Source organism: Symsagittifera roscoffensis, chromosome 6, assembly GCF_963678635.1.
Source record: "Symsagittifera roscoffensis chromosome 6, txSymRosc1.1, whole genome shotgun sequence".
NCBI lineage: Eukaryota > Metazoa > Xenacoelomorpha > Acoela > Convolutidae > Symsagittifera > Symsagittifera roscoffensis.
This window is the reverse complement of record NC_087067.1, coordinates 16,632,928-16,650,743: the sequence shown is the minus strand read 5'-3', so window position 1 is coordinate 16,650,743 and position 17,816 is coordinate 16,632,928. Positions and strand designations below refer to the sequence as shown.

The following is a 17,816-nucleotide window of genomic DNA, read 5'->3' as shown; positions in this document are numbered from 1 at the left end:
TACTGAGAGCTTTTTTAGTGCCTGCTCGCCTTCAATGGCACAACTGGCACTTTTGGAAAAATAATAGAATTTGTCGGCCGAAAACGGTTGGCGTAAATAAGACCCAAATCCGGACCTCCGGACACACAGCTTGCTAGTAACGATGTTGCTTTGTTTTGTTTGTGAAGTGCACTATGAGCCTCTTCTGGACTCATCCGGAGGAGAGGAGGTTGATGACTACTTCGAACGGGCCAACTCCGACCAGAGCGATGACGACGAGGAAGTAAAACAACAGCAGTCCACAGTTGCAACCGGCCAAACAGCTGTGAGCATTTCATTGAAATTTCATTCAAATTTTTTATTGGTTCGATTGATCGCATTTTTTCACACGTTTCTTAGTAAGAATAATTGTGGCTATCGTGGATTTAAAAAAAGCGTTAACTATTTAATTTCACATGTTTACATATCGTAAGGTGCAATGTTGTTTGTTTATGAATAAAAGCAAGGTCAGAATCAGAGAAATCATGATTTTTTGCCATCAGTCTTGGGATAATATGAGCGTTTTTTATTTTATTCTGGTGCTGGTGTATTTTCTTTTTTTTAGTCAACCAGCCCGGAGGCCTAATCCGGTGGTTGGTTATTTAGGCTGACGAGAGTGCATTTATCCAGCGCCCCTTAAGCTAAGACTTACTTGCTAGCGCTCACCTCGCAAATTGCAGCGCACCTGAGATTTGAATCAGCAACCATATGATTGCTGGGCACCATCACTACTGAGTGCTACGCAAAAAGTGTATAAAATAGTTAACCGTAAATATTTTTTAGTGCGGCGACTCTTCAGTCTTCAAACGCGAAGAGGAGCAGGTTATTGGCCTGCCTGTTTCAAGCTGCAACTTCGAGGCTAATCTTCAGCACATCGACGATCTCTTGGCCGCCGCTGACAACCTTATTGGAAGGCCCATCGAATCTCCTTCAAATGACTCGACTAAGGCAGAAAATGATGCAACTACTGCTGCTCAGGTTGAAAATAAAGGAGCTGTGAAATTAGTGAAGCACTCTACTGTTTCTTCCGAAAAAGGTAGATCAAATTAGTTCAAGACTATTTCTTTGTTTGCACTTTAAATGAAGGTTCCTTTCTTTTATACAGTGCTGATTTAAATTAACCGGACGAAACGAACAAAACCTGAATTTTCAAACACGTTTTTCTCAAATTGAGCAAGGATTAGACAAAAAGTGAACAGAACAAAAGTTGCTTAGAATTTTCTCAGAATTAATATGGGACAATTTTTGCTCCGTGTCATACCGCTACTGCAGTAGCAGTAATTGTTTATGTATGTGCGACCAACCTACGGTGCTTACTTATTACTTTTATGGTATACTCAAGGTCACAGTGTGTGATGACATTGAGACTAAGTGAGAGATTCAGAGTTTCGACACTGTTCTAGATCTCAGCAACTAATACCAAAACAAAAGAAAAGAAAAAACTAAATTCAATATTCAGAATACAGTATTGAATTACAACTTGTTCTCAATTGATATCGCAACGCATATCACATGGCGCAGCCAGCAGGATTCGCAGCTCAAGATAACAGAACGGATATGGGAATCCCGGTATTTTGGGCGTCAGCGAATCTAGATCCTCCATGGCAGTTCAAAATCTGGTTCGAACAATTTCTTATGGCGGTTACGGTTAAAGAAAATGTGAACCCAGAGATTTTTTTGGAAGACCCAAAAGACATACTAGAGGAACCACCACCTCGACCAGAAACACCCCGAGAAGGAGAGAATGAAGATGCAAGGAATGCGAGGACCCTTAGAGACAAACTAGCAGTATTGTTGGAGAATGAACAAAGAAGGACAAGGGGCCCACGAATCGGACACAATGTTTTCTACAACGAAGTACAAAAGAAGTTGGTGTCCAGATTATTTTTGTCTTTGGGTACAGAAGGAAAAAAAGATTCCTACAGAAGAACCCACATGCTGAAATATCGAAAATGACGTTCAGGGAAATTACAGAACTGGCAGAAGTTTCGTTTCAAAAGGTGAAATGTGTAACGTATGGAAGATACAAGCTATTTACGACAATGCAAGAATCTGGAGAATCTCTGGAATCATTTCACGCAGCGCTAACTGGGAACATTGGAAAATGAAATAGTCCGTGATCTATTTATTTCAAAAATGAAGAACATGACGTTGCAAGACACGCTGACATTCGAGACCTTAGACCTGGAAGAGGTTCTGAAAAGGGCGATAAAGTTCGTAAAGCAAGCTAACATAGCAAGTTAACCACAATGGCGTTCCAAAAGACAAATGCGGCGGCTACAGGAGGATCAAGTAACAATTACACCTCGGGTGTGAGAATAAAACAAGAACCTGTAATGGCAGTTCGAAATTTGTCAGGGACAACAAAGAATCAAAACAGAAAGGAATCGAACAAAAAACAAAATAATAACAAGAATCACAACATGAAAACAAAACCATGTAACAGATGTGGAAGGACATTCGACCAAGGACATCTAAAAAATTGTGCAGCGATGGGAAAAACTTGTAAGAACTGTGGCAAACCCAATCACTTTGCAAAATGTGCAGATCTCAACAAGTAAGCGAAGTTGCGGAAGACTCGGAAGGATCTGTAGAGGAATGTGATCAGATAAGTGAAAGTGTTGAGTCATGTAGTGATTTTGAAGTTATGTCAATACAAACCTATCAACCGGAAAACGAGAGAATTTCAAAATATGTGAAAGATCGAATTAATGACATGAGGAACAATTCAAATGCTGAAATGATACGAGTTCAGAAAATAGATTCGATTCGAGATCCAACATTGAAACGAGTAAAATCACTAAAGGCCATGGTACGAATTGACAGCCAAATAATACAACTAACAGTGGACACGGAAAGTCCAGTTTCATTTCTCAATTGGGCGACGGCGAAGGAAATTATGGATAAATCAAGCAAAGTAAGATTCATTCCGTCAGGAAAACTGAACTTTCAAACAAAATTCGTTGATTACAACAAACAGCCGATCAGTATACTGGGAGCCCTTAAGACTAATCTTCGGTCGGCAGGCTGGGAGGTAAAAGGCGCTAACTTTCTGGTATCAGAACGTAAAACCAGATGCATCATGGGACTAGACCTGCAAGGACAAGTGGGAATAGTTACTACACAAAAACCAGCGCCAAAGGAACTCACCAGGTTTGACGTGCTCATGTGCGAGCAGTCAGAAGGTTGGAAAGAAAAATTTTTCACTAAATTTAAAAATTTATTTGATAGACAAGGAATTTCAAAAAATCACATTGCAAGTTGAAAATTTCAATATCCACTATGTCCAATTCAAGAAAAGGGGAGAAGAATCCCAATTCACATACAGGATAAAGTTGAAAAAGAAATCGAGAAGTTGTTGACAGAAGGTCATATAACAACACTCGACAAATGTACAAGTGATTGCTTTATCGCTCCGATTGTGATAATAGTAACAAAAGACGACTCAATAAAGTTGGCCATGGACGCGAAACCAATTAATAGACAATTGTTCAAAAACAAATATCAAATGCCGAATGTAGATGAACTCATCGATGGGGTGAGCCAAATTGTTACCGAAAACAAAAATGGTACTCTATATTTCACGGTGTTAGATTTGAACTATGCGTACAGTCAATTAAAATTGGCTGCCGATACAGCTAAACAATGCAACTTTAACATTGTTGGTGGGAAAGCAACCGGAACATACAGATTTCTGAAAGGGTTCTATGGTTTAGCGGATATGCCAGCTGAATTTCAAAAGGCTATGGATAGGACTATCAATCACGCTAAAAACACGTTCTGTTTTCTGGATGACATACTTATTGTGTCAAAAGGAAATGAAATTGAACATGGAAATCTGGTGGAAGCAGTACTAAAGAAATTGGATGCGGAAAATTTGGCATTGAAATTATCAAAGTGTGAATTTTTCAAACAAGAAGTGAATTGGTTAGGTCATCACCTCTCAGAAGTAGGGGTTAGACCTAAGATCACTAAAACCGAAGCAATTGTAAATCTGAACCCGCCGAAATCGCTTAAGCAGTTAAGGTCATTTCTCGGAAGTATAAATCACTTAGCTAAATTTATACCTAACGCAGCAAGCCTGACTGAGAAATTGAGACCTTTTCTTAAAGAAGAAAATCAAAAGAAAAAACTAAAAAACATGAAACTCCAGGTCAAAAAGTTTGAGTGGGGGGATGAACACACGGTAGTATTTAATACTATAAAAGAAGGTGTGGCAAATATAACAAAAGTATATTATTACGATGCTACCCGAGAAACACGAGTTAAATGTGATGCGAGCCATGATGGGCTAGGGGTTACATTGGAACAGCAAAATGATAAGGCCTGTGGGTTCCATTTTCATTCGCATCTCGATATCTGAATGCCCAAGAAAAAAAATATTCAACAAATGAACTGGAGTTATTGGCAGTTGTTTGGGCAGTAGACAGATATAAACACTACCTTTTGGGAAAACCATTTATCATCGCAACAGATCATAAGGCGCTTACATCAGCATTAGATGGTAACAAGTCAAATAAGACCTATCAATCCCGTTTGACCCGGTTGATTGACCGGTTATTGCCATATCAGTTTAAAATAGTTCACATTCCGGGGAGGGAAATGGGTATAGTTGATTATTTATCGCGTGATCCCTACAATGATCCCTGGCCCGAATCAGAATTAGACGAAAAGTTTGTAGTGGCGACAATAAACTCCTTTCATGATGCATTAGACTGCATGAACAGTAGGCTCAAAGAAACTGGGTCGCTTGACCGGAACGAAAACGTTCTAGAATGTTCTAGAAGGAATGCAAAGAAACATTCATCAAGTAATGGTTGCTATAGCAACCAAATCGGTCAAAAACGAACAAAGATCGACCGGAACGAGAGAAAACAGTTTCCACGACTACAAAACAGCTAAACACAGCAGTTCAACATAAACCAATCACTTTTTTGTCAACTCAACTCAACAAACAGCCAGTCTCAAATAAATCGAAAATCGTAGAAAAATCAGCATCGGAAATTCAGAAGAAAAAAAACAGACTCAAGGAACGAGATGTCAGGAAACAGATCCTACGATTGGTGGTCGGAATCACCACAGGAATGGCGTAACGACGAACGAGAAGAGAACCTACTGGACCCAAAGTGGAACCGCTCAATGACAAATGCAAACGAACTTTCAGAAGAGGAGGAAATCACAGAGACAGTTCAGCGAACAAGAAAAAATCATAAGAGGTGGCCGTAAAAATAGGGATAGCTCCGACAGTGAAACTAGACAGGCATCACGAGCGAAATGGCCGCTCGAACCGGATCAACAACGAGAAGCAGATCAAAGACTTTTTTCACTCTGGCAACTAATTGGCGGAGAAGAAAACATACGGGGACCCAATAGAGAAATGTTGGCACACACAGAGGAGGTCAGGGACAGCTCAGAATATGGACAAAGTTCAGCGATACACAAACCAACCGCATCGGCGGAAAGAAAATTAAGCGAGGTGCAGGTCATAGAAATGGACCTGACGACCACAGAAGAGGCTGAGAGTGAAGAAGAAGTGTGTGCAATCGAACCGCCGAAGACAATGGGAAAACTAAAACTGCCGAAGCAGCAGCAAGAGGAGACCCTGGATAATTTGGCAAAATTGTTTGACAAAAGTCTGTTGGCCGAATTAACCACCGAAGACACATGGATGGACCGCCTTAGACGAGTGATAGAAAGAGGGGACAAACAAGGCTTCGAACTAATGGGACCTTATACGAACCCGCTGTGGTCACAGATGGCAGTGCAGGACGACTGCATTTTGGTGAATAATCGGCTAGCGGTCCCAGTCCAACTGAGACAAGCTGTTCTCAAACGAATACATCGAGGGCATCCAGGCCAAGAAGCTATGCTAGGAGCATCACAATACCTGTGGTGGCCGCATATGAATAAGGACATTGTGAATTTGCTGTACCAGATACGGTAAGAATGTAAAATATCTTATTTCGAAAAACGCGTCAAAACCACTGCCACTGCTCACGCAGCCGGGACAGGAAGTACAATTAGATTACGCGGGGCCCATAGAAAATCAAAAAGGAAAAAAAATCTACCTCTTAGTAGCTTTAGATCGATTTTCAAAATTTCCATCGGTGAAGGTTACGAAATCTACAAGTGGGAAGTGTTCAGTAAAATTCTTGAGATCGTATATCGACACACATGGGATTCCTGAACCAATTCGCTCGGATCACTTTTCAGGCTTTAAAGGGAAAACTCTTAACAAATTTTGTTCGGAACTCAATATCGAGCAAAAATTCTGTCCGGTGGGGGACCACCGAGGCTGTGGTTTGGTAGAACGTACAATCCAAACTATAAAAAGAAGACTGGGGGTGATGTTGCGCGAAGAAAATAATAAATCGATCAAATTATGTCTTAGTATTATAATGAGAGATTTGCGGTGGAACAAGCAGAAAACCATTCAAGCATCCCCATTTCAAGCGCATTTTGGCAGACTACCAAAAACGGAATTTAAAATTGTGAGGGATAGGTTTTTAAACAATTCTGACTATTTAGACAAACAACACTTGGAACGCTCAGCATTGACGGCTTCCCAATTGAAACGCAGAATTGACCAATCAAGAGAGAACCTCAAAATAGTACGCAAAGGACAACTCAGCAGGGATACAAGCCCACTGCACAAGCAGCAACTAACATCGGACAGGGATAAAGAGAGGGCTAAAGCCCTAAAGGAGCTGTTGGAGGCAAACGCCCGCTGGAACAACGAGAGAAGGGATGCGGCTAAAACGATATTAGACGACTAGTGGACGAGACTGGACTACTAAATCCTCATCTACGAAAGGAGATGATATACTCATGGGACAAATGATTTATTGAAGACAAAGTTGAAGATCAATGTAAATCCCCGCCTAAGACAATACTTAGAAAGGACCCGCTAAAAAAAAGTGGACAAGCACTCACAAATCAATTAAAGGAGAAAATCGCTTCAGAAACAGACTCAACGATCAAGACGTCTACAGGCTCTATCTATCGGAAGTCAGATATTGCAAAATCGAAAACAGTGCTGACACAGGAAAATCAGCGGAGCCCGAGTAAAAGTCCATCGGCGGAACCTACGAAAAAGTTTCTAAGGATCAGTTCCCCTGAGTTACTGGAGGAGTTAGGGTCCGATGAAGAACTGCAACGAGGCATGGAGATCGCAGATGCGACGAATCCCATAGATCGTTTCCAAAAGAGCCAAACAGTAGTGACTTCAAACGACACGGAAGCAGGGGGAGGCCTGAACTTGGCAATTAAGAGGGCAAAACCAAATTTGGCGGGTCCAAGTTCAACTACAGAGGAAAGCGATAAAAAGAAGACGGAGAAGAAAGTGAAAGAAAAGAAAAACCAAAACAAGCAACAACAGTGGAAACGCCAAACTGCGACGGCAGCCGATCCGGAGCAGGAGCAATCTACTTCAAAGTCAGGAACATTAGATCACAAAACTCAGACAAGCTCTACACCTAAATCAAAACAGAGGTCGAAATTGAAATGTATTGACTCCCAGACACCTCCAGAGGACATAATCGACACATTCCACAATCGAAATTTAGCACCGTCCGAGTGGGAAAAATATGCAGATCAATTATTAAAACGAGGAGTTCAGCGAGTTGCAGACGAAATTAGACAAAACCCACAACAAATTTTGGAGACAAATACGACATTCGAGCCACCACAAGGATTCTCGGACGAGTCGAGTACCGTAGAGTCGGGTATCAGACGAAGTTCCAGGCAAACGAAAAACAAGGAACGGAAACGCTTTGGTGACCCGATAAAACACTCAATTAAAGAGATATCAGAGAATCTGACAGGGGGAGTACTCCTGAAAGCAGCACTTCAGGAATATCGAAATCAACTAAGAGACTTCAAGGAACGAAGCGATAGACCGGTGGAATCGAAAATAAGACGGCTCGAACGACACTTATTCATGCGGAAATTTGGGTATGCTACACTAGATGACGGAGTGGAATGGAACCCGAGTTGGGAAATAGAGCTGGAAGAAAACTGAAAACTCTATAAACTAAACCGTCAATTAACCCAGCAACTTTCTTGGGAACTGAGTACATTGAACTCTTTTTAAATAAATTATCCTACTTATGTTATATAATTTATTTCCTTTACCGAGGGGGTGTGTCATACCGCTACTGCAGTAGCAGTAATTGTTTATGTATGTACGACCAACCTACGGTGCTTACTTATTACTTTTATGGTATACTCAAGGTCACAGTCTGTGATGACATTGAGACTAAGTGAGAGATTCAGAGTTTCGACACTGTTCTAGATCTCAGCAACTAATACCAAAACAAAAGAAAAGAAAAAACTAAATTCAATATTCAGAATACAGTATTGAATTACAACTTGTTTTCAATTGATATCGCAACGCATATCGCACTCCGAAATTATCAACCAAAATTTTACGCCAAAAATGGGTCACATTTCTTGTCTATCAAGCAAAAATATTTTCTCTTATATAGGTTTTTGGAGATTTAACTTTTCTAGATCTTTGTTGGGCTGTGTAAGAGGCTCCTTCTGATATTTGTTTTTCATCAAATAACAAAGTAATTTCAGCGTAATATTAATTGGAAAAAGCCAAAATGACCCACTCAAAGTTTTGGTTGAGAGTTTTGGAGAAAAAATTTCACCATAATAATTCTGATAAAGTTATAAGCAATTTTTGTTCTGTTCTTTTTTTCTCTATTCTTAACCCATTTTGAGAAAAACGTGTTTGAAAATTCTAGTTTTGTTCATTTTGTCCTGATAATTTGAATCAGAGCTATTCATTCCAAAATCATCACTTTAGCGATTGTTTGAAATAATATTTAGATTCTGTCATATTGTAATTAGTATCAACCAATCAGATTGAAGCATCAGATTGACCCTATTTTGAAGATACTGAAAAAATTCATTTTTCGGCCGCATATAAAAAGATCCGGATCAAATTAACACCCCCCCCCCCCCCATTTTAGGGGGGAGGATGTTAACTTGGTTCTGAGTTCGAATTTTCAGCCAATCCGAATAGAGCATTTTACATGCAGCGCTAAGTAGATTTAAATTAAAATGAACGCTGGGGTGGAGGATCGTAACTTGCTCCGAAGATCCTGAAAGTACTCGTGCATGTTTGTTCCATCTCACAGACGACGGGTTTAAAAAACCATGTTTTTATTGCTATTCTTAGATGTCAGCTTTAGATTTCGTAGAGTTTAATTGTTTATATTTTTGATCCCAGATACATACAGGGCTCGCAATCTCATGTTTGGAAGCAGCTCCCCCATAGTCATCGAGGCAATGCACTGCGGAAACGTCGGCCGCTTTCTCAATGTGAGTGATAGTCATTTTTTTCCAAATAAGCTCTAGGGCCCCTTTTGCTGCACAAGTCAAAAGGAACTGGTCGGCTCGTTGTTTCTATGTGCAGCTTTGTTGTATAGTTCGAGTGATTCTTTCTATCGACCTGTTTTAATTCAAACCAATTGCGACTTTTATATTATTTGTGTAATTTTTTTCCTGGAATTTTTACCATCAAAAATATCGATGCCCTGAGCTCAAGTTTACAAAGATATTCACTGTGGAAATTTAAACAGCTTACAATGATATTTCTTCTGTGATTATTACGCTTGCGATTAGTGTCATTTTTCATCTGTTTTAAGTGTCATTTGAGATTGGGCTGTCAACTGAACTGACTAATGAATCACCAAAAAGAATAGTGATCGGGTTTTATAGTTGACATTCCTCGGCTCGAAGATTTGACTCACTTGTAATTTGTTTTTTTTTGTGGTCGGGAAAAACTAAGTCTTAAATTTTGTTCATCGTCAATTTCAATTTTTCGTTGTTTAAATTTTGATTCAATTTCTTTTGCTAAAAGGAAAAAAAAATATGCTCTCCAAAAACAAAGTGCAAATGGCTTGAAAAAACAAACGTCATTGAGATTTAGTTTCAAAGTTTGATTTTTAATTCTTATTTTCATTCTCTCAGCGGAATAAATTAAATATTTTCGTTTAAATTAATATGTTAGTCAAATCTTTTTTAATGATCTTTCTCTTATTTTGTTGATTTCATGAAAAGGGCGTAAAATTATTAAAGAATCTTGAATATCAAAGTCAAAGAGCTTAAACGTGATATATTTTCTCGGATCTACTTAACAATCTCCACCCTTTCAAGAAAGGGGGGAGATTCTTTAGTAGATACAATAGGGGGGAGATTGTTAAGTAGATCCATTTTCTCTTTAAATATGTTGAAAAATCAAAAAAGTGTCTTATACTACCAGATGCACATTTTTCTATTCGATCAATGCATCTGTATACTGTTCTTGTTTCGTCGACAAATCAGTGAGTAGAATGCGTTTTATCCGTTTTTTTTTCAAGTGCAATTTTTGTTGCCGGGTAATTAGTGTCGATGAATGAATTGGTGAGTTTTAGAAGGGTTGGTATTTTTCAAGAGAATGAGATAAAAGTATATCAGGTTCGAGGTATGAGTCACAAGTTTTTCTCTAAAGTTCAAACTAAAATCATTTGCAAAAAGAAAAGCAAATGATGCGCACAAAAGTTCAATCGAAAGAAGCGGTTGCGCGATTTTTTCCTGCAGAAGCGTCAACTATTAATTTTTGTGTAAGAGAAATGTTATGTTTTTGCGAAAATTCCAAAATATCATGTTTTCACTCTCATATAATTTAGTAGAGAAACAACTAAGGTTTTGGGAAAAGCCCAAGTTTTGAATTTCGTAACGCATCAGTATGACAAATTCAAAAAATATCAAAAACGTACAACCAGCTTTAGTTGAGCCCTAGGTGTCCTTCATCGAGTTCTACAAAAGTTTTTGCTTCACCAAGATTTTTTTCAACATTTTTCATTTTTTTCTTCATTTTTTTCTGATTGTGTTTTATTGCAAGTGGTGCGAAGCTCCGCTTCACCTCAGTGTTTAAGTTCAAAGAGATTTAAGGTTATATACTTTTAAATGTGAAGTTAGTAAGTGGTCAAATGATTAAGTCAGCTTTTTCTGTTTCCTTGCATTGATTGAAGTTCGTCAACTGTTGGCTATGTTTAGTTATTTGTTTTAGCACTCGTGTGACCCGAATGCTTTTGTTCAGAATGTTTTCATCGACACCCATGACCTTCGCTTCCCGACAGTCGCGCTGTTCGCTTCAGAGTGAGTCAAATAGTCTCCTTCCTTAAATTATACAAACAAAGGTTTTTTGTTGAATGCTGTGCTATCTTTTCCAATTAAAACCGCAATTGTCTTGCTGGATTTGGTTACGCCAAATAAGTCGCTTTTCAAGGAGGTGGTCTGAGTGTCATAATTTAGGTTTAAGTAGCTATATATGGTGCGTACCTCGTAAAAGGAATTAGCTCCAAAACAAAATCTAACTAAATAGGCAAATTCGTCACAAAATTGGGACTGCCTCTATTCGAACAATCAATCTCCTTTATATTTTCCAAAACTGTAAGCCAAGAAAAAATCAATTAACTGAAACTAACTTCTTTGGATCCTAGGTTTGTTTTCATAGCTTTTTGTCGAAATAGACTACATTGATCCGCATTTTTTTCGGCTATCCGGGAATAATTTTTTTGGTTATCCGTGTATTCGGCTCCGTGACGCGCAACCTTTGAAAAATATAATGCTTAAGAATCGCTCTAAAAAGCTCGGTTAGAAGGGGGTATTCTAACCGTGATGGAGGACCGAATGATGGAAAACTTCTAACTCATTAGAATCGTTATATGTTCCTATTGGCTAAATGACTTTTGCACAAAACCGAAAACTTTCTTAATGGAAAGTTAAAAATAGCAGCTCAGCAAAGTTTTGCTGTACAAAATTTTTTTTCTAAAATCGGGTTTCGACTTTTTAAATCACCGACTTTGATTTTGTTTTGAAAATTTATGTATCGGTCAATATTAATCGGTCATTATTAATTTTATTGGCCTAGAATAATTCGTTTTCTCTGAGGTTTTTGCTTTTTCGGAGATTTTTGAACACTCCGTTCTGATTGGCTGAAAGTAACTGAAGTTTTATTTCCAACGTTTGGTCCATAATCATGAGGGACGCCACTCGATTAGACTTGAAGTTTACTTGCAGTGAATATGAATAAAAGACAATACTTCAAAGGAATAAAATCAAGAAGAAAACCTGAACACATGAATAAGAGTCGAAGAATGTAGTTCAGTTCTTATATTGGTCGTGATCATTTCTAATGTTTTCTTTTCTCAGAAAAAGTCCTAAAATGTGTTCACGCTCGATTTTTCGCAGTTTGATTTTCAATTTCATTTGTTCATTTCCTTAATCAAACTTCCTTCCAGTTCATTTCCTAGGCAAAATCCTTTATCAAACAGTAAATGTGTAAATGTCATGCAAAAAGTGTTCACCTAAGTTCAAAAGTGAACTTTGGTTTTCAGATTTGATAGCGGAATAGATTGCCATAGATTTCTCAACCGACTGAAAAAATTATTCATTGGATCAATTGAGCAATCTCCCCCCCGTAATGACCAATTGAGCTATCTCCCCCCCAGCAAAAATGAATAAACTCTTCAAAAAGACGTCAGCAAACGGAAGTAGATGGATGTTTTGTTTATAGCACGCAATCATTTGACCGACTGAAGTTTTTTTTTATATGAGTATCGAGAAAAATTTTGAAAAAAAAACTTGAAATTTATGAATTTTTTTCTTTTGCAAATTTTTGTATAGGCGACCATAGCCTCATCGAGGAAAGTGTTTTACCAGGGTTGGTGCTCTAGCCTTGTATCTGAATAGCAAAAAAGGTTCTCCGCAGCACCTTAATATTGTACGCAATAGCTTTTTGTCATTTTAAGAAAGAAAAAAGTCGCTTTTTAAGCCTGATTTATTGATTCTTTTTTCTATTTGAATGAAACTTTTGAGCTTTGATATTGTAAATTTTGGCTTTCCACAGTCGTTGGAAAATATGGTTTATGATTTCATGTCATTCAATCTATTTTCAAGTGGTTATAAACATGTCTCAAGTACCTATTGAGCTATCTCCCCCCCACGCGAGAATGGGGGGGAGATTGCTCAATTGATCCTATTCATTGATTAATTTCGTCTCATTGGGATAATTTTCTGAAAAAAATCAAACAAATTTTTAGGAGTACATTTTTTACGCTTATTTTCAATTTTCCGCTGTTTGACTTAAAGGAAAAAAACTCATCTATCGAACAACAATAATTTAAAGGTCATAAAAAAGGTGATCGACTTCTAATTTCGAAATTGGACTTCAATTAACAGATTTCCCAGCGAAATTTTTTTTACCTATTGATCCAGTTTTCTCGAATTGGGTTAACTTCATCAAATAAGCATCAATGATAAACCGTTCGATAGCTTTAAGGGCATATATTTTTACAGTTTATGCATGAGCGCATCAGTTTTTTTTTTTAATTTTTTGCGTTCATTGCTCTTTTCCAACAGTCAGTTGGCTATGTTTAAAATTCAAGTCTTAGTGTTAAAGTCACTGTTAGAGCATTTTTTGGCTTTTCTTGGGTTAATTGACACTTTTTACTCTCTGTAGGATAATTTTTTGTTTCAGATCTCTGACACCAGGCACTGAAATCTGTTGGGATTACAACTACGTCGTGAGTAAATTAAAAATGCCGTCCAACGGAGTTATCAAACAAAACCCTTTTTTATTAATGATTTTTTTTAAAAGAAGATGTAGCTTCACACAAGAATAAGGATTTTTTCATCTTATTGAGTTATTCTGTGTTTTCAGTCTGTTTTCAGTTTGTTCTAATTTTGGTGCATTCTGATTGGTCGGAAATTCGACTAACTTAATCTACTTAACAATCTCCCCGCCCTTTCTGATAAGGGGGGGGGGGGGAGATTGTTAGGTCGATCCTATATTTCTTTCGGTTTCCCGACGCTGTCCATTAAGTGGTGGAAAAGAATTTTGTCCTGGGAGGGTGTTTTTTTCTACGGAAAACCAGTAAAAAAACTATAATGGTATTAAAGCTTTTAAAAACTATGTTCAATTTTAAATTTGAACAGTCTATAAAGCCCATAAAACGGCAAAAGTTTGAAAAAAAACCAAATCGTTTTTCAAAAAGAATCTCCTATCGCTGCATTATTGTATAAAATATCGTTACTGCATCATTCTAGGCTGCTTGGGTAGCAACCAGTGTCTTATTGATTTGTTTTCAGATCGGATCTATCGCGGATGTTTCCATCATTTGTCACTGTGAAACGAAGTGTTGCAGAGGAAGACTGTTGTAGAATTTTCAACTATATCAATGAAAAACTGTCTAATTTAGATTCCACTAATTGTTATGGTTAGTGAAAGTACCGACAGAAATTTTTTTTCGTGGCTTGTTTAGACTGAAAAAAGTTTTCAGATGTTTATCTTAGATAGACCATTATTGATGGAGGCGGAGCAAAACGCAGAATGGTCCAAAAGCAGAACGGGTCCAAGAGCAGAAAAACGGAAAAATATTAACTTTTATTAATTAATACGGGCTAATTGATAAAAACAAGTATTGTAATAGTCAATAACACCAAGAAAACGAATAAAATATGCATGAATTGAATAATTTTATCAAGTTTTTCTGAACAAGATTTTAAAAAAAAATCTCCATTAAATTATTCAAATTATGCATAAACTATTGCTTTTTTGGTAATATTGACAATTCTTATACTTAACTTACCCATAAGCTTATAAAAATTGATATTTTTCTGCTCTTGGACCCATTCTGCTCTTAGACCATTCTGCTTATTGACTGGCCACCATTATTGATGCTGTAGTTTATTGTTAGCTTCCAATTGCTTAGTTTGGCTTTCTTTAATGATTTTTTCAATTGTAGCTGTGGTTCGTTGATTTTCTTGGAATTTATCGGTATAGTTTATTGTTTTCAGTTAGTAGCTTTCAACTTAGTCAACCTTGCGGCGGCGGCTAGGACGCTAAGTAAATGAGAAGCGTAATAACGACCCGAGTTTGGGCTCAAATTAGAAACCGGGTTCCTGAAACATTAGACACATACCATTGGAAAAAAGATTGTTTTGGGCGAATCTTGCTAAAATTTTTGAAATGTTACTATGGCAAGCAATTAAATTAGCGTAGCTTTTTTAGGGTGAGACGATAATCCGTTTCTAAACAGAAATATTTGATGAGATCACTTCGTGGTGTCTATGGAAAACTGAACAGCGCAATGCTTATCTGCATGTTTACCCATTATTGCAGACAATCAACTACCCCTCCACAAAATACCAAAGTTGATTTTGTAGAATTTTCATTGAAACAAAGACAAGTTGGGAAGTAATTGTTGTTCGAATTATGAGTCATTTTTAAAAAAATTCTAAAATACAGACAGTAATTTCATGGGCGAAGAAATGAGCTAGCATTTGAAGTTACGTGAAGTACCTTCTAGAAGATTGCAACTGGTTTAAAAGTTTGTAGAGCCTTAGCCAGGCGCTTAGCCAGGTTACTGTAACCCCGGGTATTAGGCTTTTTTCCGTTGAAAACTTTTTGTTTACAGAATTTACCCGCATCACGGGACAAACTGTATTCTCATAAGGTGCACCGTTTGGTATATGTAATATTGTGTAACCCGGAGACAAGTCTTTAAAATGTCATAATTTGTAAATAGAATGCACTTATCAAGTTTCGCGGAGTCCACAAACCAATATTTGTAACGTGAACTTTAAGTCGCGGGATTCAGTCAGCGAAGAAGTCAGCGTATCATTTGGAGCCTTTTATGTTTATGTTTGAGCCTTCCTTTCAATTTCGGATTCTACGACACGAAAAAGGTTGAAACAAATTTTTCTTACTGCGGATTCCGCGACAAAGCCCTTTTACAACAGTCAGCTTTAGCGAGCGTAGTGTGTCAGTATGAACCTATTTTTTTCTAAAGTAAATCGAAAATATATGAGATCATTTGGTGGAATTTTTGCTATAATCACGATCTGCAGCATTTGCAATTTCATAGCATATGTTTTCTGCTTTATATGTGGCTAATAATTTTTCCAGCGTTAAGCGTCTGTGGCCGAATAGGTAGGACGTCAGACCAAAAATTTAGAGGATTCTGGTTCAATTCCGTCACGTTGCAGAAGGTTCACTATTTTGAGACTTAATTGCTCTTTTTCTAAATTTCACTTTATAGAGCTGCCTTTTTCGTAGTTCTCTCGCTTATGTTTGCAAAGCACAGCTTCGCATCTGTGAAAAGCATGTTTCGAAATCCACGTAAAGATCACAAAATACTCATTTTGGCTTCATAATGAGCTTATTTTATTAGCATATCAAGTTCCTGCGACTATTCACACCAGCACATTGTGAAAGTCGAGCACGTGTTTCCTGACACAATAGTCGGGGTTTCGAGATTGGGGCTTTTTTCTACTTTCCCCCTCTTTTCAAAATTTCCATTTTTCATTTGTCTTGCGTGTCATTATGACTGAAGGCATGATGTTGCTAAGTACGGTATGAAGAAAAATGTGTTCACAATAGTTAGTTTGTTCACCATGCAAAATTTCATTACAATATGCTTTTCAAAACTGAAACTCATATGTGGAGAAGAAAGTGAACGTTACGCGGCTTTCGTTTATTTGGTTACTTTTTGTCGGCTGAGTTTTCATTTCGTGGAGTTTTTTTGTGGTTGAGGCAAATTTTAAAAAGATTTATTGGCATTAGTCCTGATAAAAACGAAGACTAGGAAATAAGATGGCGTTTTCTAAAAGTTCTTTTGGTATAATTTCAAATATGATTGCACAATTAAAACAAAACTGCTAGTATCAGGGCAAAAACTTGAATGTTACGACTGCCCACACACTGGTCGCGAATACTTGGTTAAACAATTATCATTGTTATGGAATTAAAAGACCAATTAGCTTGCCTCATTTCATTTTGGAACGATTTGTAGAGCAATAAGTTTCGCCACGCTTGAATAATTTGCGTTACAGTTTCAGCATCAAACTATAAAACAAACGCTTAAGCTAGATTAGTCTGAGGTTTATATAGTGGTGAGCAAGCCCAGCAGGGCCAACGAAGATCCAGGTGTCGATCCTCGAGAGAAAACATCTTTTGAAAATTGGTCTGAATAAAAAACCACCGACCAGATATGTTCCTAACTTTCTTCGAAAGTCGGAGCTATAAGTGTAAACAAATCAGTCTGTTCACAAATGGTTTTAAAAAATTTTCTAAGTTTCCTTTTTATATTTTTCAAACTCATTTATGAGAAATTGAAACTAATTGACTGTAAATGATCATGCATGTGGGCTCACAGCAATTAATTAATACGTTCACAGCAAATATGTTCAGAATTTATTCTGCACAAATTTATTACATTAGCAATAGCATGCAAAAGTACAGTGAAAAATGCAATTGGCATTCTGAACGAAAACGAAAAAAAACAATGCTGTTTCTGTCTAACTATTATGTTGCGACATGTTTCGCAAAAACCAAAATAAAATTGAGCTCCCTATCCTCTGATGAACGTCCTGATTTTTTGGACAAACAAGTAGGCTTATTTTTCGTGCGGTTTTTTTAACGAATTGATTGCAATTTGGATGAGTTTCCAAAAATTACTGTAAACATATAATACGGATTGCTGAAACACTTCACGCAATTATCAATGCTGATGAAGTTACAAAATCAGTTAAAACACTTACGTAAATTTGAATTAAGTTAAAAAGGGACGGGAAAATGTTGAAGCGCAGGCAAATTCAAGTCAGACAAAGCCTGTTAACAAATTGGCGATCAAACGAGCGGCATTTTGGACCATTTCAAATTAGAGAAGTCTAGGTACTCGAGGCAGCAAAATAAAAGAGCAGCCGGAAACTTCACAAACTGAATCTAAATGGCGAGTCCT

The 17,816-nt window shown here is 37.5% G+C and overlaps 1 protein-coding gene across 1 annotated transcript in view; it reads left to right on the top strand.

Moving 5' to 3' along the window:
- The window catches only part of LOC134848618 (histone-lysine N-methyltransferase SETDB1-A-like), an 83,173-nt gene extending 68,777 nt beyond the window's left edge, over positions 1-14,396 (top strand). The window contains exons 14-19 of the mRNA XM_063866136.1: positions 168-304; positions 802-1,054; positions 9,257-9,348; positions 11,081-11,169; positions 13,553-13,598; positions 14,164-14,396. Of these exons, the coding sequence (XP_063722206.1) occupies positions 168-304; positions 802-1,054; positions 9,257-9,348; positions 11,081-11,169; positions 13,553-13,598; positions 14,164-14,235 (689 nt within the window). The 3' untranslated portion in view covers positions 14,236-14,396. The remainder of the gene's footprint in view (positions 1-167; positions 305-801; positions 1,055-9,256; positions 9,349-11,080; positions 11,170-13,552; positions 13,599-14,163) is intronic.
- The last annotated feature ends 3,420 nt before the right edge of the window (positions 14,397-17,816 follow it).